Below are 26,915 nucleotides of genomic sequence, written 5' to 3'. Positions count from 1 at the left end.
TAAACGCCTGTTGGCACTGCTCCGACCATTGGACCGGATCGGAGCCCCTTTTTAGTAAGGTCAGTCAGCGGGCTGGTGACATCCGAATAATTAGGTACAAACCGTCTGTAATAGCCAGCCAGCCCCAGGAACTGCCTCACCCCCTTTTTGGTGTTGGGTCTAGGGCAAGTTGCAATCGCCGCGGTCTTGTCAATTTGGGGACGCACCTGGCCATGACCCAAGTGGATCCCCAGATACCGTACCTCCACACGCTCAACCGCGCGACTTTTCGGGTTTGCCGTGAGCCCGCCGCCGCAGCGATCTCAGGACGGCCCTCAAATGTTGTAAGTGCCGCTGCCAATCATTGCTATAAATGATGGTATCATCTAGATAGGCAGCGGCGTAAGCAGTATGCGGTCTGAGGATCCTATCCATGAGGCGCTGAAGCGTGGCTGGTGCCCGAACAAACCGAAAGGAAGCGCCACGAATTGGTGTAATCCGAACGGCGTGGTGAAGGCCGCTTTTTCACGGGATATTGGTGTCAAGGGATCTGCCAATATCCCTTCGTTAGATCCAAGGTCGAATAAAACCGAAGCAGTACCTAACCGATCGAGCAGTTCATCAACACGGGGCATTGGGTATGCGTCAAATTTAGACACCGCGTTGACTTTTCTATAATCCACACAGAAGCGTACAGACCCGTCGCTCTTGGGAACAAGGACGACCGGGCTGGACCAATCGCTGTGAGATTCTTCTATTACTCCCATGTCAAGCATCGCATCCAATTCTTCCGAACTATTTTCTTTTTATGTTCGGGCAAGCGATAGAGGCGACAACGTACCACTACGCCCGGCTCGGTCTCGATGTGGTGTTGTATGATGTCTGTGCGGCCCGGTAGGGAGAGAACACGTCTGCAAACTCCTTTTGTAGTTCGGAAACCTCTGTGAGTTGGCGTGGGAGAGGTGGTCTCCACAAGGAACCTGGGCGTTAGGATTGCGGGCTTTGTTTACCTCCGGACCGAGCTCCGCCCTCTCGGAACTACCGTTGCCAACGTCACAGAGGCTGCCTCTTCCCTCCACAATTTCAGGAGGTTGAGGTGATATATTTGACACGCCCCTCTATCGGTACGTTTAACCTCATAATCGAGATCCCCAACTCGTCGTGTGACCACAAAGGGTCCTTGCCACTTGGCGAGTAATTTCGAGCTCGATGTTGGGAGTAGTACAAGTACTTTATCTCCGGTGCAAATTCTCGTAGCTGAGCATCCCTGTCATACAGCCGGCGCTGGCGTTCTTGAGCCCGAGCAAATTCTCCTGTGTTAATTGCCCCAGTGTGTGGAGTTTTGCTCGAAGATCAAGAATGTATTGAATTTCATTTTTAGCATTAGAAGGTCCCTCCTCCCAAGCTTCACGGATGACGTCGAGGACCCGCGTGGGCGTCGCCCGTACAGCAGCTCAAACGGGAAAATCCCGTGGAGGCTTGCGGGACCTCTCGTACTCGCGAATAACAGGGGTCCAGCCACTTATCCCAATTCCTAAGCGTCTTCGTGCACGCAATTTACTGAATCATATTTTTGAGTGTTTTATTAAATCGTTCCACCAGTTCATCCGTCTGCGGATGGTACACGCTAGTGCTGAATCGACTTAATGCCCAATAGTTCGTAAAGTTCGCGAAGTGTTCGTGACATAAACGTAGTGCCTTGGTCGGTGAGGATTTCTTCGGAACCCCCACCGGAGATTATCTTGAAGAGTGCCCGGCAACACTGCGTGCTGAGATGTTGCTCAGAGGCACTGCTTCCGGATATCGCGTTGCGTAATCCACCAGGACTAACACAAAGCGATGTCCGCGTGGCGTCCGTTCTAATGGCCCGACGAGGTCCATTCCAATTCTCTCGAAGGGAACCTCGATCAACGGAAGGGGGCGCAAAGGCGCTTTTGGGGTGGCCGGTGGGTTTACCAGCTGACATTCGCGGCACGCCGCACACCACCTGCGGACGTCGCTGCCAATGCCCGGCCAATAGAAACGGGCTATTAGACGGAAAAGTGTTTTCCGTTCCCCTAGGTGACCGGCCATAGGATTATAGTGAGCCGCCTGGAAAAAAATTTCCCGGCGGCTCCGTGGGATCAACAATTGTGTCACTTCCTCCTTTGTTTGAGCGTCCTGCGTCACTCTATATAACCTATCTTTTAATAAGCAAAAAATACGGATATGAAATGGCGACACCCGACCGGAGTTGTTGACCATCGATTACTCTCACTTGGTCAAAGGCGTGCTTAAGGGTTTCATCCGACTGCTCCAAGGGGAAGTCCCCCTCAGGGAACTCCCTGAGAGGAGGGGTGACCCCCTCGCCCCTTCCCTCGTCACTCGGAGCAGCCGAGGACGGCCCCGGCTCCGCTTCCCCTGCCAAAGCATCGCACATCACACACCTCTTCACTTTCATGCAGGACCCATCCGCACAAACTCCCTCTAATACATTTCTAAAATTCGGCCAATCAGTACCCAAGATTAGCGGATGGGTGAGGCGGGAACTAACCGCTGCCTCCACACTATGTTTTTCTCCCCGGAATTTGATTGCTAAAGTCACCATGGGGTACTTGTGAATATCCCCATGCACACACCTCACCCTCACCCGTTTAGCAGTACCCAAAGCCCCGGGTTGAACCAAGCGTTGGTGGATGGTGGTCTGATTACAGCCGGTATCCATCAATGCTTGGTATGTACCCCCCTGGATCCTTACCGGGACCCGGTACGCTCCAGCCCGACCGGGGGCAGCCTGCGGGACATCGGAGACCCGCACCACCGTCCCCACCTCCATCAGCGGACACTGGTCCGGGTCTCCGCACTTCCAGCAGACCGGCCCAGGCGCCACGGCCGCACCCGTGCTGGCGGGCGCTACCACCTGAGGAGGAGAGCGGCTGAAGGACGGAGAAGGGTTAGGTGGGTTCTCCCATGGCCGGGAAGCTGGCCTGGTGTATCCTCCACGCCTGCGGGGGGCAGGAACGGGCCCTGGGGAGAGAGCAGAGCGAGAGGGAGCAGGGGGGGGGAGAGGCAGGGGAAGACACAGGGGAAGGGGAGGGAGAGAGAGGGGGAGGGCTCATCCGCCCTCGGTATCGCCGCCAAGTGGTCCTCCGCGAGCTGGACAGCTGCCTCCAGCGACGCCGGGCGGTGGCACTGGACCCATTCCGCCGTTCTCCTGGGCAGGCGTTGCGCAAATTGCTCCAGTACCACCTGATCGATGACTCCCTCGACGTCGCGGTCCCCCGCGAGCAGCCACCGCCGACAGGCGTCCCGGAGCCGTTGAGCAAACGCAAACGGGCGGTCGGACTTCTCCAGCTTCATGCTCCGGAAGAGCTGGCGATTCTCCTCCGGGCTCCGACCAACCCGTTGCAGAATGGCCCTCTTTAGGTCAGAGTAAGCCAGGAGGTTAGTCGCCGGCAGTTGTTGTGCCGCGAGTTGTGCTTCCCCGGACAGGAGAGGAATTAGACGGGCTGCCCACTGTTTGGGCGGCCAGCCCCAGATGTCAGCCGTCTTCTCAAACAGGTCGAGGAAGGCCTCAGGATCATCTGCTACCCCCATCTTCTGTAACGTGGGCGGGGGCAGCGTAGCGCGAATGTCCGGGGTCGCGGCTGGGGCCGACGCAGCCTCCTGGCTGAGGAGGCTCCGGATAGCAAGTCGGTCCTCTGCCTGAGCCCGCATGATCTCGAAGAACCGCCGATCTTGATCCTGGCGGAGCTCAAGCAGGGATTGTTGGTGGCCTTGATGGAGAGTGGTGAGGGACTGGAGGATTTCCGCCAGCTGGGAGGACTCTATGGGGCGACCTTGTTCCATAACCAAAAAAAAAAAATGACCCGGGTTTTGGCACCAATGTGACACGCGCCCAAAGGAAGGGACGGAAACAAGTCTCTGCTTAAGGGGTAAGCTTTTATTTTTCTCTCACACTCTCTGGTTCTGGGTTTCTTTTTCTTGGACGGGTTGTCACTCCCATGCTCCGTCACTGCTGCCCTTTTATGCCGCTCTCCTCATGTTACTGAAATTAGAGACAGGTGTTAGTCATCATTTTAGCTCAGGTGTGAGCGCCCTTACCGCTTTTCTCTCCCGGACGGGCGCTTGACCACGCCCTCGCTGCCACATATGCACTTGAGTATTCTTGGATCTTTCTAACGTTATTTGGTTGAGGAGGATGACAAATCTTTGAGGTAAGTAACGTTAACTAACATTTAAATGTATCCACTGCATAAGGCTGGGCGATAAAACGATATCAATATATATCGCGATAAAGAAAATCCACAATAACCTTTTGAGGAATTTTCGATATTTACTGCGTGTCGCTAAAACGCAAGCAGTTCGGCTTTCTCTCGCTTTCTTCGCTGTGTTTCCACTGGGGCGGACGAAATCCGCTCAAAGGTGCTCACAGTGCTAGGAGATGGCGTGCTCGGCACCACAGCCAATCCTACGATCCACCTTGTGAGCATGACGCTCAGCTTTCATAGGAATTAATTGAAAACGCTCTCTGCTTCGCTCACAACACGCCAGTGGTAACGTAGGGTAAAAAAGGAGAAATATCGATATCGAACAATATGAAAAAGATGATCGTGATAACAATTTTGGCCATATAGCCCAGCCCTACCACTGCATTTATACATTGCTCCACACACAATTTATCATCATCATCAGTGTACAAGAGCAAACAGGTATTACTGGCGAAGTTACAATCAATGATGATTAACGTAAATTACCGTTAGCTTTACTGGGTTAATTGGCATAACGTTACACTGCTTACAGCTTCACTAGCAAGTTATCTTTAACAGTCTGAGGTAACATTAAAAGATAAAAAGCTGACATCCCTAGATTGTACCTTGCTTTTCAGAATGAGCATACAAAAATATTTTAAGGGATGTCAAACCCCAGATGAGGAAGAGACAGCTAATTTGTCATAACCATTTGTCTACAATGTGTTTGATTAAATTGTTTACTAGAGGAAGAAATTGTTGAAGCTACATTAGGTAGTATTTATTAAGAAAAAAAAAAATATATATATATATATATATATATATATATATATATATATATATATAATCTAAACATGGTGTCTAAGATAAATGACCTGTGAGAGATTAGTTAGCATCACATACTAGCTCTTGAGTGAAAATTGTGGGTCAGGTAGTGTCAATCCAGCTAATTTTAGCCAATAGCTTTTGGCGAGGCAGGCCTGGGCTCTGTTTGTGAACAGCTGTCAATTAAACCTTGACTTGGGGTGAAGAGCATCATGTATATGGGGGCTCTGTTTCTCACAATTCAATTTATTTCAAAGTTGCCTACTGGACCTTTAAGAGCGCAACATTGTTTACAAGAGCTCAACACTAGCCTCTTAATTTTGCTCCCAAGTGCACCAGATGGAAGTATTTAACTTTAAAATTTACAAAAGTTTCTTTCAGGGGAGCATGCACCCAGACCCCCCTAGAGGGTCAGAGGTCCACCCCCCTTAGTCTCACAAAATACTGTGGGGAAACACTGATCATATATAGTGTAATGTAGTTCATTGTGATCAGTGTGATTGACATGCATGTGTGGGCGTGCTTGGCTTGCTCAGCGAAGACTAATTTGTGGTGAAGACAAGTAGTTTTGCAAGATGGAAATACACACCTGATTTTGATTTCATAACATATATACATTATAAAACACATAAAATAGCATTACAGTACACTAGAGAGAGAACTCTGAAGCGCATTAAACAGCACAATGACTTTGTCAGTGCACCTGATGCTGCTGCTAACTCTCCACATTAAACTGAATGCTTAAGATGATGACGCTGGACAACTTGTCTCTGTCATTTTTCAAACGAGTTTCATCATGCAACACATTTCCACTGTACTGTAAAGTGATGGCACTGATGGAGCTTCTCCATGTTCGCCACTAATATCCGACTAATTGATAATGAAATTCGTCCTCGAAACTTTTCATTAATCTATCATTTTTTTATTTTATTGATTAGTTGCGGCAATAATTTGGACCTTGTATTCAGTGGCTGGGTGCACCCTGGATTCCTTCATTTGTTATTTTTTACGTCCTTGAAATGGTCTGTAACCTAACCTTTTATTACATTATATGAAATGGTTTGACTATATTGTTCAAATTGATTTGGTAGACCACTTCTATGACATTTACAGTTATTTATGGGTTTATGTTTTGTTCATTTTGTTTTCTCAGCGCAAGCATTATAGTACAAGGCATAACAAGTGTGTGAAAAAAAACAAACAAGGAATTTAAATAATTTTGTGCCTTGATTTCATGCCATTGGTTTTATCAATGTGGAATAGAACTTGCATGGTTAAATTTCAGATAAAGAAGAGCCTGTTCAAATGTACATTTAGTGGTTTTTCCCACCATGTTGAAAGTTTTTGTATTGTCTTTTTTTTTTTTTTAATAATATTTAATTATGTTATTAGTGTTACATTGTTTAAATGTTTAATTTTATTTAATGGTAAGAGTTATTGATTTTAGTCTGATCAGTGGTTTGTTTTTATGACATTAAAGGAATAGTTCACCAAAAATGGAAAATTATGCCATCCTATGCCATCCCAGATGTGTATGACTTTCTTTAATCTGCTGAACACGAGTGAAATTTTTTTATAAGAATATTTCACCTCTGTAGGTCCATACAATTGTTGGCATGAAAGTCATCCATTTAGCCACTCCAGTGGCTAAATCAATGTCTCCAGAATCAATAGGTGTGGGTGAGAAACGGATCACTTTCACATTCTTCATGCATATCGACCACTACTGGGCGGAGAGAAGAATTTCTAGCAAAAAATGTCTTTTAATATTGATCTGTTTCTCACCCAAACCTATCATATCAGTTTTGAAGATATGGATTAAAACACTGGATTTGTATGGATTACTTTCATGCTCCCTTTATGTGGTTTTTGAAGTGTCAACATTTTGGCACCCATTCACTTGCACTGTATAGACCTACAGAGCTGACATATTCTTTTAAAAATCTTCACTTGTGTTCAGCAGATTAAAGAAAGTCATACACATCTGGAATGGCATGAGGGTGTGAATGATGAGAGAATTTTCATTTTTGAGTGAACTATTCCTTTAACCCCATCTAAGAAAATTATTTAAAAACAATTGTCGCTGGTGTTATAAAAAGCATGAGTCAAGTTGTACTTTGGTAAATAAAAATAATGTCAGAGTGTTAAAAAAAAAAGTTTAATCTCCGCTATTAGGAGCGAAAACGGAATTGAAAACAGAATTTCAGTATTTTGTAACATGGAAAGTAATTTTTTTTTTGAGTGATCCAGTTAGGGCTGTGAAATTAAACACAATATAATAGTGATACCAGCATATGCAATTTCTAAACTGCAATGTTTTATATTTTATTTTTATACTTTGAATCGGTGATGTTTATTTCCCCTATATGATTGGTGCACATCTTTTGCACACTAACATGATTTTGCTTTATCAGAATGCAATACAAAAAAGCATAAAGAAAGAACTGACACAATCACATAGGCAAAGACAGTTTTTCCCTTCTGAAATGTGCTTTTGAACGCTGAATATGTTTAATATAAAATATATGTGTGAGAATAAACATTTGCTATTAAAAAAAAATGTCAGTATTGGATGGTCAAAGTGTAAATTTGGTATGTTCTTAAGGGTATATGTTAGTATTTGATGCGTGTGACGTGGTCATTCTATGCTCTACGCTGGTGGAAATAAAAATGAGTGTCGGCAGATGTGATAAATGTTTCTTTTGTCTAGGTACGCCCTGTGGATGAGATGAATTATGACTTTCAAGCCTTGGCTCTGGAGTCACGTGGAATGGGTGAGGTATGTGATCAGAAATGATGTTTTATTCTTACAAGTCTAATTGTCTTTTTTTTTCTTTTCTTTTTTTTCCCGAATGGACTTTTTCAGTGGGGCAAACCTCTGTAGTGGTGAAAGGGAGCACACAGAAATGATTATTTTTTTCATTCCCATTTGCTCCAAAAGCAAAAGGAAAAGCAATAAATCCACTATTAGGTTTTCATGACTTTCCAAAGTGGGAAAATGAAAGAGAGAGATTGATTACAGCAGGCAGAAAAGAGAGATGCATGCCACATTTACTGTCATTCTCTCCGCTGCTATATTTGAAACCCCTTTGCATCAGTGGTGACTTAAATTAATGCTATGGTAATATAACATCAAGAATAATGCTATAAATTTACATTAAATAATACAAAATTGAAAATCTACATAAGGGTTCATGATGTCTTAATGCTTTATTTAATTTTTTATTGCCATTTTAACCTGTTACAGCTACTTCCTGCGAAGAAACTGTGGGAATCAGATGAACTGGCAAAAGAATGGCGAGAGAACGCCTGGGGTTCCTCGCGTAAGTTTTTCCTTATGAGATTAAATAGGCATTGAAAACAATGATTTATGCTTCAGGCAAGACCTAAAATTGTATTTATAGCAATGTTAGCATTAATTTCTTGGTGCATGTTTACATGAGGATATGGTTTGTGCTCTGGCTTATTTGAAAATTTTTCTCAGCATATCGACGTTGGTATTCTTTTCCTCTGCTGTGTAGATCATTCAGTATCTCAGCCCATTATGGTGCAGAGGCGGCCAGGCCAGGGCTACGGGAACGGTGACGCAAGCTCAGTGCTGTCCCCGCGCTCAGAGGGGGGTGGCTTAGGTGTGAGTATGGTGGAGTACGTCCTCAGCTCCTCACCTGGAGACAAGATGGATGGTCGCTACAGAAACGGAGGCTATGTGAGTTGATGAGTGTCTCATTACTGTCACTGAGCTTTTCAGACATCTTAGGATGGAGAATATGTTAGTAAAATCAGATATAGTGCATAGTTTTGGAGGGGCGCGGCGGCAGCGTGTCTTAGAGTTGGGGAAACAAATCCTGGTTACCATAGTTACTCGTTCATTTCAATAAGAAGAATTATCTAATTGACTTTGCCCAATCTTTGAAGGGAAAACATTGCATACATTTACTTTGCACTTTAAATAAAGCAAAAAAAATTCAGAGCAGCTTTCATTTACCAGCCTATTTAACAAAACAAGCTAATGTAGCAACAGCAGTCTTGGCTTTTATGGAAAAATTAGCAATCTGTATTTTTTGCTTTATTTGAAGTGTAACAAAAATAATACACGTGCACACAAAATGTATGTTATGTTTTTTAGGAAATAAATATTTGTTGTCCTCCTTGCCTGATGTGTCTGTCTATAGGTGATTTTCATGTGGCAAAATTAATTTGGAGATTTGGCTAGTTTGAGATGACTTCATGTTTCACACACAAACTGTGGCATGACATGCCACTCCACTTTCGGTAAATCCTCTAACTTGAACTGATTTACTGTGATTCCAGGGTGGAGGAGATACAGATTCAGATGGAAGGGAAAAGGGTGATCCAAAAGAAAAGGCTTCTGCATTTGAGGAGGTCAAATGCCCTGAAATGAAAGTTGGAGAAGAAGGGGACGCCTCAAAAGCTAATGCCAGAGGACTGCTAAACGGGATGGATCGTGACTGCAAAGACTTCAAGTATGATTTTCAGAGTTTAGTATTAAAGGTTATTATTGTATTGTAACTACTATTAAAAGGTATTATTGTAAACTATTTAAAATTATTTTAAAACCCAATCTACCCCACCACCACCACCACCACCAAGAACAACGCACACCTTTTTTTTGAAGGAATAGCTAACCCAACTAATTTGGTAACACTGCATTCTAAGGTTTCAACAATAATGCACTAGTTAAGCATGAATAAGATAATTCATATTTAAATGAATGTAGACTAAGGCTATCTTTATCATTTACATCTTCTCATTTAAGTTATATAATTAAATGAAACTTAAGTAAACCTCTTATTTTCTTTTGTAGAATGTAATGAATGCACTATTTAGAGATCATAAATTAAGTTTACTAAACAATATTAAGGTAGTAACTAAGGCTTATTGGTTATTGGCTTTACAAAGCTTTTTCTAATAAATTACTTCTTCTATTAAAGACAACTTGACCCCTATTCTAAAGTGCAAGTTTATCATATTAAAGTTATTGGTTTGTTTTACACATGTTTCAATTACAGGAAAACTCTGAACATTTTTTAATTTATTGCTAATACTGTAAACACCTAATTGATGTCAAACAAGTTAAAGGAATAGTTGACCCAAAAATGAAAATTTGCTGATCATTTTCTCGCCCTCAGACCATCCAAGATGTATCAGTTTCTTTCTTCATCAAAAACAGTATTTCATTTCAGGCTTCGTCTATTAAACAATGCAATTAAATGTACTAAATTTTTTGATGGTCCAAAACGCATATTTAGGGTGCATCAAAATAATCCACACGACTCCAGTCGACAAAGTTATTTTGAACCCAAACGATTGATCATTTTGAGAGAAAAAACTATACTTTAATACTTTTTTACTACAAATGTTCGCTTCCGTTCATCTCTGAGACGTGTGTTCAAGACAGGGATGATGTAAGCTCATTGGTAAGGTCGCGCGTCATGTGGAGGAGTCATTGTTTACAAGAGAAACTTGCACAGACCAAGTGCCGTTCACAAAACAATTTCAAAATGATATAAAATAAAATATAATTTCCAAATAATAATAATAATTAAAAAAAACTATGTAAACAATGACGTGCTTCCTGTCTCCTCCTCCACTTGATGCGTAGAAAAAATTCTTTAAAAAATAAAGATTTAAGCTATTATTAGCAATTTTGTAATGTCCAATACTAATTAGTGATTATTACTGTTTTAATGTATTTAAACAAACTTGAATACCACCTAAAATATGCAAAATAAACCAATAACTTGAGCTGGTTAAACTTTCTCTTAAGAATAGGGGTTTGTTATCTTTAATAGAAGATTTTAGTAATTTAATTGTTACAGTTTTGTAAAGCCAATACTAATTGGTCTTAATTTCTGGCTTGTTATTGTCAAGTAAGATTGATATATAATGGTTCTCTGAAATTGAGCATTAATTACATTAGCTTTTACACAAAAGACGTTTAAAGGTGAAGTGTGTAATTTCTGCGTTACTAGTGACACCAAACGGAATTGCAAAAATAAAGTGTTTTCAAACAACATTTGCCAAAACCCCTCAGAATCATCATGCCCTTTCACATTTCCTATGAACAAATATGCCATACTAAATAAAAGGTGATAAACGTTTAACATCGTAATAAACAAGACCACTATAACAAACACACTGGACAGAAAGCTTTGCAGAGGAATCGGCTCGTCCAAGGACATTGGCGGATTGAAAGGCAGCTGGTGTGCGAGGATATAGCACAAGAGGTAGGACAGTGCTTGGTAATTAGTAAGCAAAACAATAAAATGGAATTGGGGAATTTATCTGAAGCTCGACGGTGTGGCAAAACCAGAGTGTAGCTTGCCTGTAGAGAAGCAACACAGCATGAATCAAACCCCACAAATTCCCTCAAAGTCCTCCACCTTGTAAACGTTCACTCTGGTTTTACTCTGTTCTCTGTCTTTTAGCAAGTCGTTTTCTCTGTAACGCATCTGCCATGGACATTCATATTCTCCCGGCTGAACAGTTTACTACAAGTAGCCACGCCCCAAATTCACACTTTAGGTTTAGATGGAAAGGGATGGGTGGAGCTGAGCGGACCGCTCTAAATATAAACAATGTTTAGATAGTCCCTGGGAGGCTCAGCGTTAACACATTTGGGAACTAATGAATGGCTTACTTCTAGTTGTCAATGAACAATAAACTGGGATATTAGAAAGCATTTTGACCATAAAAGAAATGTTACACCCTTCACCTTTAATAAGTTGTAAATTATGGCTAAGATAGCCTTACTATGCTTTCGGTTATTATTAATTACATTCTTATTCATACACAATTAGTGCATTATTGTGGACCCTTAAAGTGTTGCCAAAAATGTTCTTCATTTATGTCACATGTTTTTCCAGACAATTTACTGTAATTTTTTTCTATGGAATACAAAGTAGAATTTCTTAAGAATCTTTATGCTGCTCTTTTCATACAACAATAGTTCATGGTGACTACATTTGTCACTCCAGAATAGAAATTAAAATATCTTTAAACAGTTTATCATTTTTGATATCAAGACTAAATAACAGTAATAACCGTATTAATTACTTGCTATAACATACAAAAAAGTCTGCCGTTAACCCGTGCAAACATTGACAAATCAGAATAGCTTTCCTGTGTAGGGCAAATCAGGCTGGAATCCAGCCAATGATGCTGAATTATGAATGCCCTAGACATGCCAGATTGATGCTAGTTACAATTTAGTGGTGCGCTTATAGTACTATATACAGTACGTATACTGTATGTATTTATATGTAAGTTATATATAATTTTATATTATAATGTAATCCGCAATTTACTTTTTGTGCCATCAATGGCTCGGAAATTACACACTTTATCTTGAAACTGCTATTAAAACTAACTGAAACCAAAACAAAATATTAAAAACCAAAGCGTTTGAAATACCCAAACCAAAATAGAAAATGACATTTTCAAAGCAATGACAATAATTAATTCGACAGCAATAGTGAAACTATAACATTAAACGTGTTTACATACACACCAAAATGATAACTAGCAAAAATCAGCTTATTCAAAAACTCGAACGCAAGGAAGTTGCATTAACATGAGACTTAAAATCATTGGATTATTCTCTGCTTTTGACGTCAAAACATAAACGGGCATGGGCACAACACATGCACACATTGGGTAAGCCGGTAAGAATGCTGGTAAAAATGTTAACATGGCGAAATGAGGGTAAAAATCTAGATGTGCATATCAGTTTATGCCTACCCCGATAAAGGAAAACCATTTACATGACCTCATATTTTGTCAGCTTAAGCTAGTGTAAAATTGTGCATTTGCATGCTCAATGTCTTTGTGCCCCCTTTAGTCAATGATATGAATCATTTAATAAAAGCTTCTTTCTTAAAGCCCAACCCCAGGGAGTCGCCAGGCATCCCCCACAGAGGCAGTAGAACGGCTGGGCCCCAGTCAGACCGGACTGGAAATGATGGGGCAGCACCACCCGCACGCTCTGCAGCCACATAACCCCCTCACAAACAAACCTCCCACTGAGGATTTCCAGAGCCACGAAGCCCAGAGCATGGGTGGCATGGAGCAGCAGGGGGGCATGGAGGCACTCCAGTTTGACTATGCTGGGAACCAGATCCAGGTGGACTCATCTGGTGCTCCAGTCGGCCTGTTCGACTACAACTCCCAACAACAGGTACAGCTGCCCTCAACTGAAACTTGGTGTTATTCAAATAATACAAAACAACAGAAGAACTATAAAATCTCAAATGAAGCCCTTTTTAGCCCTCAACTGAACCCCACACTAGCTCAGCTAACAGTCATTTTTCATCGCAACAAAGTTAGTAAAAAAGCTTCAGGGTATGTAGTCTGACATTTTGGTCTTAAAGGGATAATTCGTCCAAAAATAAGAATTCTCTCATCATTTACTCACCCTCATGCCATCTCAAATGTGTATGAATTTCTTTCTTTCAGCAGAACACAATAAATTATTATTATTATTATTTTTTTTTTTTTTAAAGAATATCTCCACTCTGTTGGTCCATACAATGCAAGTGAATGGTGATCAGACCTTTTGTAGCTTCAAAAATCACAAAGGAAACATAAAAGTAATTCTTCAGATTCCAGTGGTTAACTCCATATCTTCCGAAGCAATTTAATAGGTGTTGGTGAGAAACGGAAAAAAATGTAAGTCCTTTTTTACTCTCCACTTTCACATTAACATCTAAAAATCACATGTGGCACCTGTTTCGATTCACTTTCACATCTGAAAGTTAAAGTGGAGATTTATAGTAAAAAAGGACTTAAATATTGTTCTGTTTCTCACCCACACCTATTAAATCACTTTTGAAGGTATGGATTAAGAAGTCTGATGAATTACTTTTTGTTTACTTTGTGATTTTTGGAGCTAAAAAGCTCTGATCACCATTCACTTGCATTGTATGGACCTACAGAGCTGAGATGTGTATGACTTTGTTCTGCTGAAGAAAGTCATACACATCTGATGGTATGAGGGTGAGTAAATAATAAGATAATTAAAATTTTTGGGTGAACTATCCCTTTAAATTAGACCAATATAAGCTTTTATGCAACAGACTGAAAGTAAAGACCAAAATTTTAGATAACTAAATGTAAGACTAGTCTAAAACAGTTTTATGCAACCACCCTTGTGTTTTGTGGCTTTTAGTCCTTGTCTGTTAGCTCTGAGGCCATCTATATGCTACTGTAATCCTAAAAGTTGACCATTTACTGACTTTTATTGGATGTATATGCATTTAAAATTGACCAATAACCTTTGACTATCAATAACAAGTTCCAAATCATGATTTTGCTGGGCTTAAGGCTATTGCCTATTTTGAAAAGGATTCCTTTGATATGTCTCCCTCCTAACTTCTTAGGAAATATGTCAGTTCAGGAAACAAATCGGTCCTGTCGTTACATTTCATAGGGTCTTAAACTTTTACAGTATGAATTTGGTGGTGAGATGGATAATGATATATATATATATTTGTTTAGTTGTTCCAGAGGTCCAGTCATCTTGCCGTTCAGCAGTTGACACAGCAGCAACAGTATGCCCTTGCTGCAGCCCAACAGCAACACCTCGGTAACATCTCCTCTTACAGACATGCTATGCTTTCATGCTGAGTCAGTCTCACTCATGTAACAAAAGAGACACATTCATTAAGGTGGACAACCTAAAACCAGTTCTTCTTGAAAGCTGGTTCCATTTAAAAGAGAAAAGAAGTACTGTAATCACTTATGGTGTTTGGTTCCATTGGCAATTCTTTAAAGCCCCCTGCACACTTCCTATGAAATCCCAGAACAAAAGGGTGTGACGTCATTTAGAACAGAATCTGGCCAAAAAGGTGTTTTTGAAGTCTTTTTGGTAGTTCGTAACAGCTCGTCAGGATGAACTTTCAGGAAAATTTCTTACCAGCTGCTAAACAACTTCTTACTGCCACTGGTCCGAATCATCTGTAGGTGTGACCTGGAGCTCCACCTACTTTGAGGCTGACAAAGTCTGTTAAGATGACAACAACATGAACACCAGTGTGTAGAATTATTGACGAGCTGGAGCAAATTTGCTTTAAGCTGTACGATCGTTTGTGTTCTAAGAATTTTAAAAGAATTGATCAACAAATTTGGATCACTCAAATATTCTAAGTGACACTTAACTATTTTGTTGTATATGCTGCTTCACTCATGTGCCATCTGCACCTGAAAGCCATTCACACATCTGCCCAAGTAAGATATGCCTATCATCATTCTTTTGTCTGTATTATATCCATTAACCTTCTTTTATACACCCATCTTTACAGTAGTAACAGTGTTGTCACAACTGACAATAACAGAGTGTAATCACTGCATATTATTGCCACATATACCGTGTTAGCACATTAGTGCCATAAATGCAGAATGTAAACAAGACAAATTACACATTATCTACTGAATATCTTTAAATCATCATTGAGTGGTAAACCGCTTCTTTTACTGATCTCATTTGAATTCTTCTCCTAGAATGAGACATGAAATCATTGATAACACCTTTTAATGTCATATTAGTTGATGTTTCACATGTGGTTTTTAGTGCCCTCATATTTAGATGCTCTTTCAAACTCTTCCCACAGCAGCGTGGCGGGTGTCTGAATGTTCACAAACAGCATGTCGTTGCTCAGCTGTTTCTAATTTATTTTTGGCTCTGATCAAAGAATGAAGAAGCACTTTGCCATGAGTGTGCTGGGGCCTTTAATGTTTGCATTTTCCACCGAAATGGACAGAACACTATAATATGATTACTACAATACTCTGTATGGAAATATAGACAGAGTTTCCTGCACTGCTACTAACAGTCTGACTCTGAGCGAATTACTCTTATGAACCAGTTCTTTTTATTGAATCACTCAAGGAATCAGTTGACTTTGCTCAATGACCGAATCAGTCAGAAGGGTTCTTCACTTATTCACTGCACCACAGGTCATTAGTTTTGTGTTTTCCAACTCGAAATTAAATTCGAATTTATGTGTGTGCTTGAGGTCTGCTAGTCTGGAATCAGTGTAAACTGATATATTTTTTAATATAACAATGACTTTGTAACTAAAGATTAACCTTTGAAACAAATTTGTTGTAATAGTTTTTTAAAACATTAAAATGCTACCAAAAAGAAGTTCGTTTTTGTTTAGCAAATTGAAGTATACAAAGACATATTATTCAAGGACTAAAACAATCGTTAAAGGAAAAGTTCACCCAAAAATATTCTCATTATGGACTTACCCTGATGCCATCCCAGATGTGTATGACTGACTTTCTTATGCAGAACACAAATTAAGATTTTTAGAATAATGTGGAAGCTCAGTAGGTCCTTATAATGTAAGTAAATGGGTGCCATCTGGCTGCTGGCTATTTCACAGTCCAAAGATCATATTTAGGCAGCATAAATGTAATCCACATGTCTCCAGTCGATCAGTTAATGTCTTCCAGAGCAAATCGATAGGTTGGTATAAGAAACAAATTGATAATTAAAAATGTTTTTAATTATTGTTGTTGCTTCCGCCAAGCGCTGTATTTTTGTTTGAAATTAACTAACTCTTGTGTGACATCGCTGTTGTATTCAAAGAGCGCACTTCTGACTCCTCGCATAAACGCGCCATAGTGCTTACGTCACTGGTGCGTTGACTGCTGGCAGGAAGCGATTATATAAAAAAATTAATAAAATAACGTTTTAATTGTCAATTAATTTGTTTTACACCAACCTATCGATTTGCTACTGAAGACATTAATTGATTGATTGGAGTCTTGACGAGTGGATTACTTTTATGCTGCCTAAATATACATTTTGGACTTTCAAATAGCCAGCATCCTGATAGCACGGTTTACTTGCACTATAAGGATCTTCACATTTTTTAAAACAAATCTTAATTTGTGATCTGCTGAAGAAAGACAGTCATACACATCAGGGATGGCATCAGAGTAAGTGAATGAGAGAGTGTTTATTTTTGGGTGAACTACTTTAGGTCCGATCCATAACAATCAAGATACAAACTTGTGAACTGATTTTGCTGTAGATTATTTTTCTCTGATTAGTTTGGGTAACACATGAAATCGTTTTAATGTTGTGTCAGAGTCCTACAGTGCAGTTGTGAAACTCTTAATCTAACCGGTGTTGTTTTGAATCTAATGGTCTTTGGCTTGACTATTCTGTTGTGGTTGTTTATCCTGGTAGGCCTTGCACCTGCGTTTGTGCCAAACCCTTACATCATCAACACTGCCCCTCCTGGAACAGACCCTTACACTGCTGCAGGCCTGGCAGCAGCTGCAACACTTGCAGGTACATACATGCACACGCTCTTTAAATATCAACTGCAGTACTGGGGGTTGTTGATCTTAAATGTGGAGAGTTCTCCATCTGAAGCTCATCGTGTTTTCCCTCAGGTCCAACAGTGGTCCCTCCTCAATACTACGGTGTCCCATGGGGCGTGTATCCAGCCAACCTCTTTCAGCAATCAGCTGCAGCTGCTGCCAATCATTCTGCCAACCAGCAGGCATCTAATCAGGGCCCAGGTCCGGGACAACAGGTTGGTGACATCTCAACATATTAAGACATCCCTAACAGTGGCATGATTATTTCGAAATAAATTAGTTTTAGTAAATGAATGAACTGACCTCTCAAATTAAATATATCATTTAGCTTATTCATAATGGTGTTTTTCTTTCTTTTTTTTCTTTTTTTTTTGTGCTTTACATAGAAATTATAAAGAGAATTAAAATTTAAATAATTAAGGAAATGTACACGCACACATACATACACACACACACACACTCAGTTGAAGTCAGAAGTTTATGTACACCTTAGCCAAATACATTTAAACTTGTTTGTTCACAATTCCTGACATTTACTTGTAGAAAACATTTCCTGTCTTATGTCAGTTAGGATCACTACTTTATATTAAGAATGTGAAATGCCATAGTAATGGTAGAGAACGGTCTGAAACTCAATTGTCCTCATGTTCCGTCTCTGGGCACCAACTCTGATTAAACTTTCCTTCGCCTTTGAAGGAATGCAAGGTGAAGATTGTATAAAGTGACGTTTATGTTTTAACAATGCTATCAAAGTGAGTATCTGGCACAACAGCGCCGCTATAACACAGGCCGCTATAACACAGGCTGCCATAACACAGGCCGCCATCTTGATTTATTTTAGTTGGATAGATCAAATGACTAAAAATGTGTCATCGTTTTCCAAAGCATCCATTTTCACAGTCCACACTACATCGCGAAAACAGCGTTTTCAAATTTATCCAATTTGGAGTGCGGTTTCGCTGACAAAATGTCATCTCAGTGTGGATGGAAGGCCAAAACGGAGAGAAAAAAAATGCGGTTTCAAGCAAAAACATATTCGTGTGGACTAGGCCTAAGTGTACATATACACACTGGCAGCCTAAAGTTTGGACTAAGGTACAGATTTTGCTGTTTCGTAAGGAAATGGAAGTGGCATTCAACTGATCACAAAGTATAGTCAGAAAATGTTTTACTGATGTAAAAAAAACAGCACCATCACTATTTGAAAAAAGAAATTTTGATCAAATCTAGACAGACCCCATTTCCAACAGCCACCACTCCAACACCTTATCCTTGAGTAATCATGCTAAATTGCTAACTTGCTACTGTAAAATTACTTTCAAAAGCTATTTGGTTCATTAAATGAAGCTTAACATCGTCTTTGCTTGTTTTTGAGTTGCCACAGTATACAATACTGCCCTGCAAAAGCAAAAGACCTTAACTCACTAGAGTGTGAAACTGAGAAAAATGACTTTAAAGTTTCTGTTTTGTCCAGACAAAAGTATTATAGGTAGAACTCCCAAAATTTCACAACTAGTTGCTATACTGAAGAAATGTTTGTATGCAAAAAAATCTTGAGCTCAGAATTGACCTTTGACCCTTGTTTGGCAGTTACTGTACTCTGCCTTTGTATCATGTGCCAAAAATCAGGAGTCAGGCAAAAGGCCGTAACTGACATATAATCAGTATTTACTTGCTGTTCACCATACTTACATCCATTATAAGAACACCTAACCAAGGTCTAGTCATCATGGTATTTGTTTTAAATTATTTAGAAGACCTTTGGTTGTTCCTATTTAGTGCTATAATGATCAGGATAGTGCGGCAACAATAACACAGTTAAACAGTATAACAGATAAGTTACTTTGCAGTACAGTATGTACAGTATGAATAAATAAAATAAATATTTTCACAATAAAGATAATTTAATTATAATTGAATACAAAGGTATATGTATTTAAATGCAAGATATAGAGTAATAATTAATTAAACATTGGACCAATACATTAGAGATTAGAGACTGCTCATTCCAAGTTTTTTACTGTGCCCAAATAAAATCTTACTGAAAGCTAATTTTTTGAGATATCAACCTAAAATTTGGAACACAACTTGTCCATAGGTATATATGACAAAGCATTCTTGAAATACAACCATTTAAGTTTGGATAGTGATTTTCATGTCTATGTGAAAAAAGGGGGAGGGGTGACAGTTAAAAGGTTAAGGGCCACCAAACTGCTCAAGATGCTCAGTCAACGAACTCGACTTGGATTACTACTTTTTAATTCTGAGATAATATAGACAGAGTATACCGAAAAAAAGTTGGAATTACTTTTACTATTTAGGTTAGCCTACTTTGTACGGACGTTAGCGATAACCAGCTGTAAAATCTGACGTGAACACCTGCAAGAAGGAAATGTGGCTCAAACACGTATGGATTGTTGTGGATACAGCAGATGACGTGCATTGCTATGGATTATATCTTCTATGGATTATATTGGATTGCATGGAAAGGTAGGATGCCTCTGTATTTAATATTTGGTTTTCAGCATCTGATGTGAGGCGAGTGTCAGCGTCAACGTTAGCGCTAATTTACGTGACACAGATTAAATTTAGCAAGCTCCGGGCTGTCACTGACAGATCTGAACCCTATCACAGAGTAATAATACAAACAAGCAGTCGGCAGTCTACACTTTATTTCAAAGATGTGTCGTGTGTATGTTACGCGGTTTGGTGACAATAAAAGAGCGGTAATCTTTGACAGTATGACAAAGCCAGAGTATAGTAACATCACAGCGGCACCGTAACATCTCTCCTGATGCCAGGCGAAACAAAGTCAGAACACCTTAACTCAACTTCAGCGTGCCGGAACAAAGGCTAAGAGCCGTAACAACTGTTACGGCGTTCTGCTGTTGTTTCTCGTATGGTTTTGGATGTTACGGTTGTCATAGCCCTTTAATTTCTCGTTAAAACAATCAAATTGACTCACAATATTTATTCACATGATAAAGGAGGTCTTGAATACCCCAAAAATGACATTAACTCATTTCTGACCAAACATGATGTTACGGCGTTTTGCCTTTGTAGGGCAGAATAGACTGGCATGTCTTTAGGCCAAAAATGCAGAAAAGAAATGGCTTCATTCAGTCAATCATTGTTTTGAGGAATGAAGGCTGTATAATGCTTGAAATTGAAAATTTCATACAAAAGTGTACACCTCAAAGACAAAAGAACAACTGTCAAGGACAGAAAGAGATATGGAAGACCAGATGTACAACTGAACAAGAGGATAAGTACATCAGAGTCTCTAGTTTGAGAAATAGACGCCTCGCATGTCCTCAGCTGACAGCTTCATTGAATTCTACCCGCTCAACACCAGTTTCTTGTACAACAGTAAAGAGGTCAGGCCTTATGGGAAGAATTGCATAGAAAAAGCAACTTTTGAAACAGAAAAACAAAAAGAAAATGTTAGAGTGGGCAAAGAAACACCGACATTGGACAACAGATAATTGGAAAAGAGTGTTCTGGATCTTAACCCCATTGAGATTTTGTGGGATCAGCTAGACTGTAAGGTGCTTGAAGTGCCCGACAAGACCGCCACATCTATGGCAAGTGCTACAGAATTGCATTCTGAGATTATATTCTTCTCACCACATTTTTACAGAGTAGTTATCTGAGTTAACCCAGACTTTGTCAGTTCAAACCAGTCTGGCCATTCTCTGTTGACCTCTCATCAACTGCCGCTGACTGGATGTTTTTTGTTTTTGGCACCATTCGGAGTAATTTCTAGAGACTGTTGTGTGTGAAAATCCCAGGAGATCAGCAGTTACAGAAATGCTCAAACCCATCTGGCACCAACAATCATCCATGCAATTATCCAATCAGCCAATCGTGTGGCAGCTGTGCAGTGCATTAAATCATGCATATACAGGTCAGGAGCTTCAGTTTGGAAGCTCCTGTCACCAAGACAAATTCCTTGTATGTGTAAGCATACCTGGCAATAAAGATGATTCTGATTAATGGTTCACATCAACTATCAGAATAAGGAATACATGTGATTTGAACCATGGCATGATTGTTGGTGCAGGAGTATTTCTGTAACTGTTGATCTCCTGGGATTTTTCTAAAAGTTTTATTTGTCCAAATTACAACAACACAGCATACTACAGCACTTGTTACCATGAATGAAATCTGCTGTAAACGGTCCATTGTCGATGTGTTTAGCTGGAACTTCTCCGACATTTGCGCAGCATTTATCAGAAGCATGGACTAGAATCACACCGGTCATGACAAAGACAGCCCACACTGGAGAACAAGAAGTCACTTATTTACCAAAATTTCCAAGGGTCATGGAGTGAAATATATTCAAAAGTTCGACTAAAGGCTCTAATATATTTTGTGATGGCAGTGCCATTATTTGCCGTCAGTGCTTTCTCGCATGCTGGTTTATTTTGGTGTCGTCCCCTACCCCAGATTTACATGCCTCAAAACATCACTGATGCAGGCGAACGGTGATTGGTTGATTTAACATGTCAATCAGACAGCAGCTCGCTGGTTCTTTCTGAGGAAAATGGAGAAATCAGATTTAAAGGTGGGGTATGTGATTTGCAAAACGGCCGGCAGATTTTGAAAATACACAACTCATAAGGTCCTACCTTCTCTCCTCCAACGCTGGCCCTGACTCCACCCATTCGAAAAACATGGACGCGCAATCATGCACGAGCGAAAACTCAGATGCAAATTGTTGACACAGCAGGAGGAGGGGGTCGCATACCACTCTTGAAAGGTGTAGAGCTGATTTTCTCATAACTGTAAAAAAAAAAAGAACATAGCCAGCCCTGGCGTCTGTACAGCGGTCTTCTATTCAAAACAGGATTCATAGAAATGTGGAACAACCCCACTAGCACTATAAAAGCTCTATTCTCCATACATAAATACAATCGCTCACATCAGCTTCCTCCCCAAACAGGTTGTTTAGCTAGCTAGTTCATCATATGGCTGGGCTATAACGTTAGATCAGCTACAGTTCTCATGCGCATATCGTCAGTAAAGACAGTTCCCTGATTAAATACTACTAGTTAATCGGCTTCTCACCTGTCAAGCAGGACAGGGACACGCGCGCCAGGGTGGTGGGGGGAGGGGGGCATGGTACGACCGTTTGATTGACACATTTTCTGTCCAATGATTCTAGATGGTCTTGAAAATGATCGGCTGGAGTTTTTCGAGTCCTGCCCGTTCCACAGATGATTAAATTGCTTAATTTTCATTTCAGTGCTTCTAATTTACAGCCAGTAAGTGGGTTAGGAATAGGATTTCAAGTTATTTTGAAAAAATGGTCAAAAGAAAATCACATACCCCACCTTTAAGAGATTTACATCAGCTCATCCACCAATGATTGAAAATATGAAAACTAAAGTAATTTGTAATGTTAGTTTTCAAAAAAAATAATATATTTTATAAAGTCATTGTTTGCGTTAATGATAATAACCTGGGTCAACATTGTTTGCATGTAATCCAGGATTCCTGTATAAAACTGACATCTTTGCTTAACTCATGACAAATTGAGGTGTTAAGGGAAAAACATGATGTTCTCCATGTTCTGTTTATTAGCATAGCTTTGTTTACATCAGTGCATTGTTAACCACAGACACATAATCAGTGAGGAAAGAGGCCCTTTTTGCTTTTGGTGTGGTAATATAATCTGTTGTCAGATTCTGAAATACACCATTGACCCCTTGCACTGTGAAATATGTTGAAATTGAGAAGGACGTTATTTACATAATAGTGAATGATTAAAGAAGCCAGTTGTTTTAGAGGTCAGGGGTGTACTATTGGCTTTTTGTAAACTCCCCCTCTCCAGGTAATGCGTGCAGGGACTAACCAGCGACCTCTGACCCCTGGCCAGAGTCAGCAGGAGTCTCTCGCTGCAGCCGCCGCCAACCCAGCACTGGCCTTCACAGGCATGCCAGGTGAATCACCCTCATCTTTTCTTTGTTTTAAAGGTATGTGCAGTTTTCTGGTAAAACTGTTTAATTTACAAAAACAACTGTTACGTTGATAGACATTCATAGTAGTGCCATCTTTGATTTTTTTTTTTTTAAGTGAATGAAAATGAGGCTGTGAGGGATAGATTACGGTCTCTTCAATGGGCATGCACTGAATAAAGCTATATTTTCCATTACTCTAGAGTTTTTTTTGTGAACTGAAATACCATGGAAAGATTTTTTGCATTGTTTCATCTGAGGAATGATCCAAATACAGTTTCAACAACCGTACAACCCATTGAAGATAGTGTACGTCTACCCCTCACAGCCTTGCTCTCATTCCCATTATCCAAAAATTAAAGATGGCCCTGCTGTGAATAAGGTCAAAAGTGTGTTTGTGGAATTCCATTGGTAATGCTAGTGATGCCGAAATTACCCATTTCTCCTTAAACATTCACTCTTCACTCATTGCCTCTTAAATGTAAAACCCTTGCATTAAAAGACTGAATCAGATCCCTATTTGTGTTGGTTTGATTAGGTTACCAAGTTCTGACACCTGCATACTATGATCAGAACGGAACACTTGTAATGGGTCCTGGAGCTCGTACTGGCCTGGGTGGACCTGTCAGACTGGTCCAAACACCACTCCTCATCAACCCAGCAGCTGCACAGGCTGGTGAATATGCCTGCTTTTATGTACACTTTGATTCAATTACATTTTTAATCAATTGACAATTCAATTGCAAGATGCACTGATTCCTTTATAAATGAATCCCAAGTAATTGCATATCAGTTTTTGTGGAGAAGAGCCCTCAAATGAAGATAATTCAAGAACATTACATTATTGTGTGGGTGAGGGGCATTACTTTTTCAGTTAATTGAAAAAAAAAATGTGTTTTTTGATAAACCCCTACTTATTTTAATAATTTATATTGTCTAAAAAATTATATAGTGACTGATCCTTTTTATTCTGTTTTCATTATTTATTTTTGTTTTCAATAATTTTTTCGATCTGCACAATGGTGACTCATGACTTTATAGATATCACAGTTTAATTTTCTGTTAATGCATGATTTTTATGTAAAGCTGCTTTGAAAAGATGAAAAGCGCTATACAAATATAAATGACTTGACTATTCTTGTCTAGCCGCGGCTGCGTCTGCCTCAGGCTCTGCGAACAGCATGTCTGGTCCAGCTAATGGTTTGTACCGGTCAATGGCCTGCCAGCAGCCCCAGCAGCCTCAACCTCAGCAGCAGCCGCCACCACCCTCTAGCGGCCTGCCCTCCAACTCCTTCTATGGCTCCGGCTCATTGGCGCCTAGCTCCCAGAGCAGCTCACTGTTCTCCCACACTAGTGCGGCACCTCCACCCAGCACCTCTTTGGGCTTCAGCAGCACTGGTGGTTCTCTGGGTGTGGGGCTTGGCTCTGCTCTCGGTGCCTTCGGCTCCTCAGGTCTGTATCACTGGAGGAAACATTAGAATTATGGATTAGAAGAGAGAATTGTTTTTAGGTAGAATGAGATGTAGAGCTGAGTCAAAAACATAGTCTACGTTTTCATACACAAAAGAAAATGTTTATTCCATGGTTTTTGCCAAAAGCTGCGTTCTGAAACCATGTAAACGAGAATGCCGATTTCCTTACACTGTGTAAGGTATTAAGAGAAAGCGATTTAACACACCCAGGTTTTTGCCAGAGAACGTGGGTTATATAGCCATGTAAACACAAGCGGCATTCTTACACTATTTGAGGAGTGTGCATGAACAGGCCGGATAACAAACGTCATAATTATAAAAAATAGATCATTATCGAAAATGAAAATAATCGACTATTAATTTCATTATCGATTAGTTGAAGAAGCTCCATCAGTGACGTCAGTTTACAGCCCAGTGAAAATGTGTTGCATGATGAAACTCGTTTGAAAAATTATGGAGAAGAAGTGGAAAAAATCTGACCAAAGATGTCCAGGGCACAAAAGCACTTTATCAATACTTAAAAGAAGACTATAATAAGGTTACTGCTTCAGGTGCATTGACAGAGTGATTGTGCTGTGTGATGCGCTTAAGAGTTGTTTCTCTCCAGCACATGACTTCTGTTTTACTGCTGTTTTCTGTGTTTTATCATGTATACATGTTATGAATAAAAAAATCAGGCACTAGTCTCCATTAAACTAAGCCATTGATCACACTGGAGAAAGGGAGCGCAGTTATTTTGATTAAGCCGTTTCAGTGTAATCAATTGTGCAGCTTTCATGGATAACACACTGATGTCTCCGTGGTCAAAGTGTGCAGGTTTTTAAGTGTTTTAGATAATTTCTCATCATGCAAGCACATGTAGTACAATGAGCACCGTTTACAGATGATTGTACTAAATTAAACTTTACTGTGTGTGTGTATTATATATATATATATATATTTTTAAAAAGAATACTTCAGAAACATGTCATCAGTGACGATACCATTTTTTAAACCTACTATATTAATTTTAAATACTTAAATTGAATGTGATTAGTACATGCATATGTTTCGAACACAATTATGTAATTGCTACATATTAATATTATTAACATATTAATAACTAATTACTACAGCTGTGAGGAGGTTATGATTACAGCTGCTGAGAGAATGACAGTAAATTTGGCATCATCTCCCATCTGACTGTCTTAATCCAGCACTCTCTATTTTTTACTTTTTCTGGAAGGTCATTCAAACGTAATAGTGGATTTATTTACCCCTGGTTATAGTTGCTCGCTCTGACAAGCTCTGCAGAACTTCCCATTGGAATAAATGGGAGATTGCTGTGAACGCTGCGTTTTTTGGCAAATTATTCTCATAAACGGAATGTATCATATTATTATATGGGCTTGAATGAAGAGTGACACAATGCAAATTTTTTTTTTGTAAAAGAAATTGCTAAATTACACAGTAAGTTGGTTGAAAATTTTGCAGACTGTGAATCAGAATCGAGGCAACAATCGTCACAGTTACGTAAAATGAGAAAAGCATCACATGTTAGCGATTACAAACCTCATAACATTACTGTAAGTGAAAAGAACTGCTTTGAGAACTGATAATATCTCATAACACACTCATTTTGATGCTGTGAACTCTTTATTTACTATCACCTTTTACTAAGGCCTGAATCAATATGTAAATGACCTAATGTTAAGTTGTTAGCTTTAAATGACCTTACAGGAAATATAGGTGTCCTTGCTGATGTTATACATGCTCATTTGGTAATGAGGAATAAAACACTTTACTCCATAGCATGCTCTTCTCAATATTTAAAGAAAAAACACTGCGTGTATCGTCTTTGTACCTTGTTTCACCTTTACAAGTGACCCAGCAAAACAGTTTTTAAAATATATTTTTTGATCAAATCTCGCTTAAAACGACTCGAACACACCACTACCGTGGGCTCTCATTGTAAAAAGGCAAATGCTTGTCAGAGTAATGGCGGCGGGGCAACAGTTGTAAGACAGGATGGGTCAGAAACACTTTCAAGGTAGGGCTTAGCGAAGGGTCAATTATGCTGCAGGTCACAATGGAAAGTTCAGGAAACAAACATA

General features: G+C 40.0%; 1 protein-coding gene across 7 annotated transcripts in view; it reads left to right on the top strand.

The window, feature by feature from the left end:
• Nucleotides 1-26,915, top strand: part of LOC127624132 (pumilio homolog 2-like) — a 64,753-nt gene that overhangs the window by 8,678 nt on the left and 29,160 nt on the right. For 4 of the 7 annotated variants that reach the window (XM_052098809.1, XM_052098805.1, XM_052098807.1 and 1 more), the window contains exons 3-13: nucleotides 7,744-7,812; nucleotides 8,281-8,356; nucleotides 8,555-8,739; nucleotides 9,345-9,517; nucleotides 12,936-13,230; nucleotides 14,550-14,637; nucleotides 17,254-17,358; nucleotides 17,463-17,605; nucleotides 23,227-23,368; nucleotides 23,889-24,026; nucleotides 24,497-24,802. In XM_052098809.1, coding sequence (XP_051954769.1) covers nucleotides 7,744-7,812; nucleotides 8,281-8,356; nucleotides 8,555-8,739; nucleotides 9,345-9,517; nucleotides 12,936-13,230; nucleotides 14,550-14,637; nucleotides 17,254-17,358; nucleotides 17,463-17,605; nucleotides 23,227-23,368; nucleotides 23,889-24,026; nucleotides 24,497-24,802 — 1,720 coding nt within the window. The remainder of the gene's footprint in view (nucleotides 1-7,743; nucleotides 7,813-8,280; nucleotides 8,357-8,554; nucleotides 8,740-9,344; nucleotides 9,518-12,935; nucleotides 13,231-14,549; nucleotides 14,638-17,253; nucleotides 17,359-17,462; nucleotides 17,606-23,226; nucleotides 23,369-23,888; nucleotides 24,027-24,496; nucleotides 24,803-26,915) is intronic. The other 3 variants (XM_052098811.1, XM_052098810.1, XM_052098806.1) reach the window with 1 other exon arrangement.

The sequence above is a fragment of the Xyrauchen texanus genome, chromosome 30 (genome assembly GCF_025860055.1).
Source record: "Xyrauchen texanus isolate HMW12.3.18 chromosome 30, RBS_HiC_50CHRs, whole genome shotgun sequence".
NCBI lineage: Eukaryota > Metazoa > Chordata > Actinopteri > Cypriniformes > Catostomidae > Xyrauchen > Xyrauchen texanus.
Note: the sequence above shows the minus strand (reverse complement) of the source record. Positions and strands in the feature narration are given on the sequence as shown.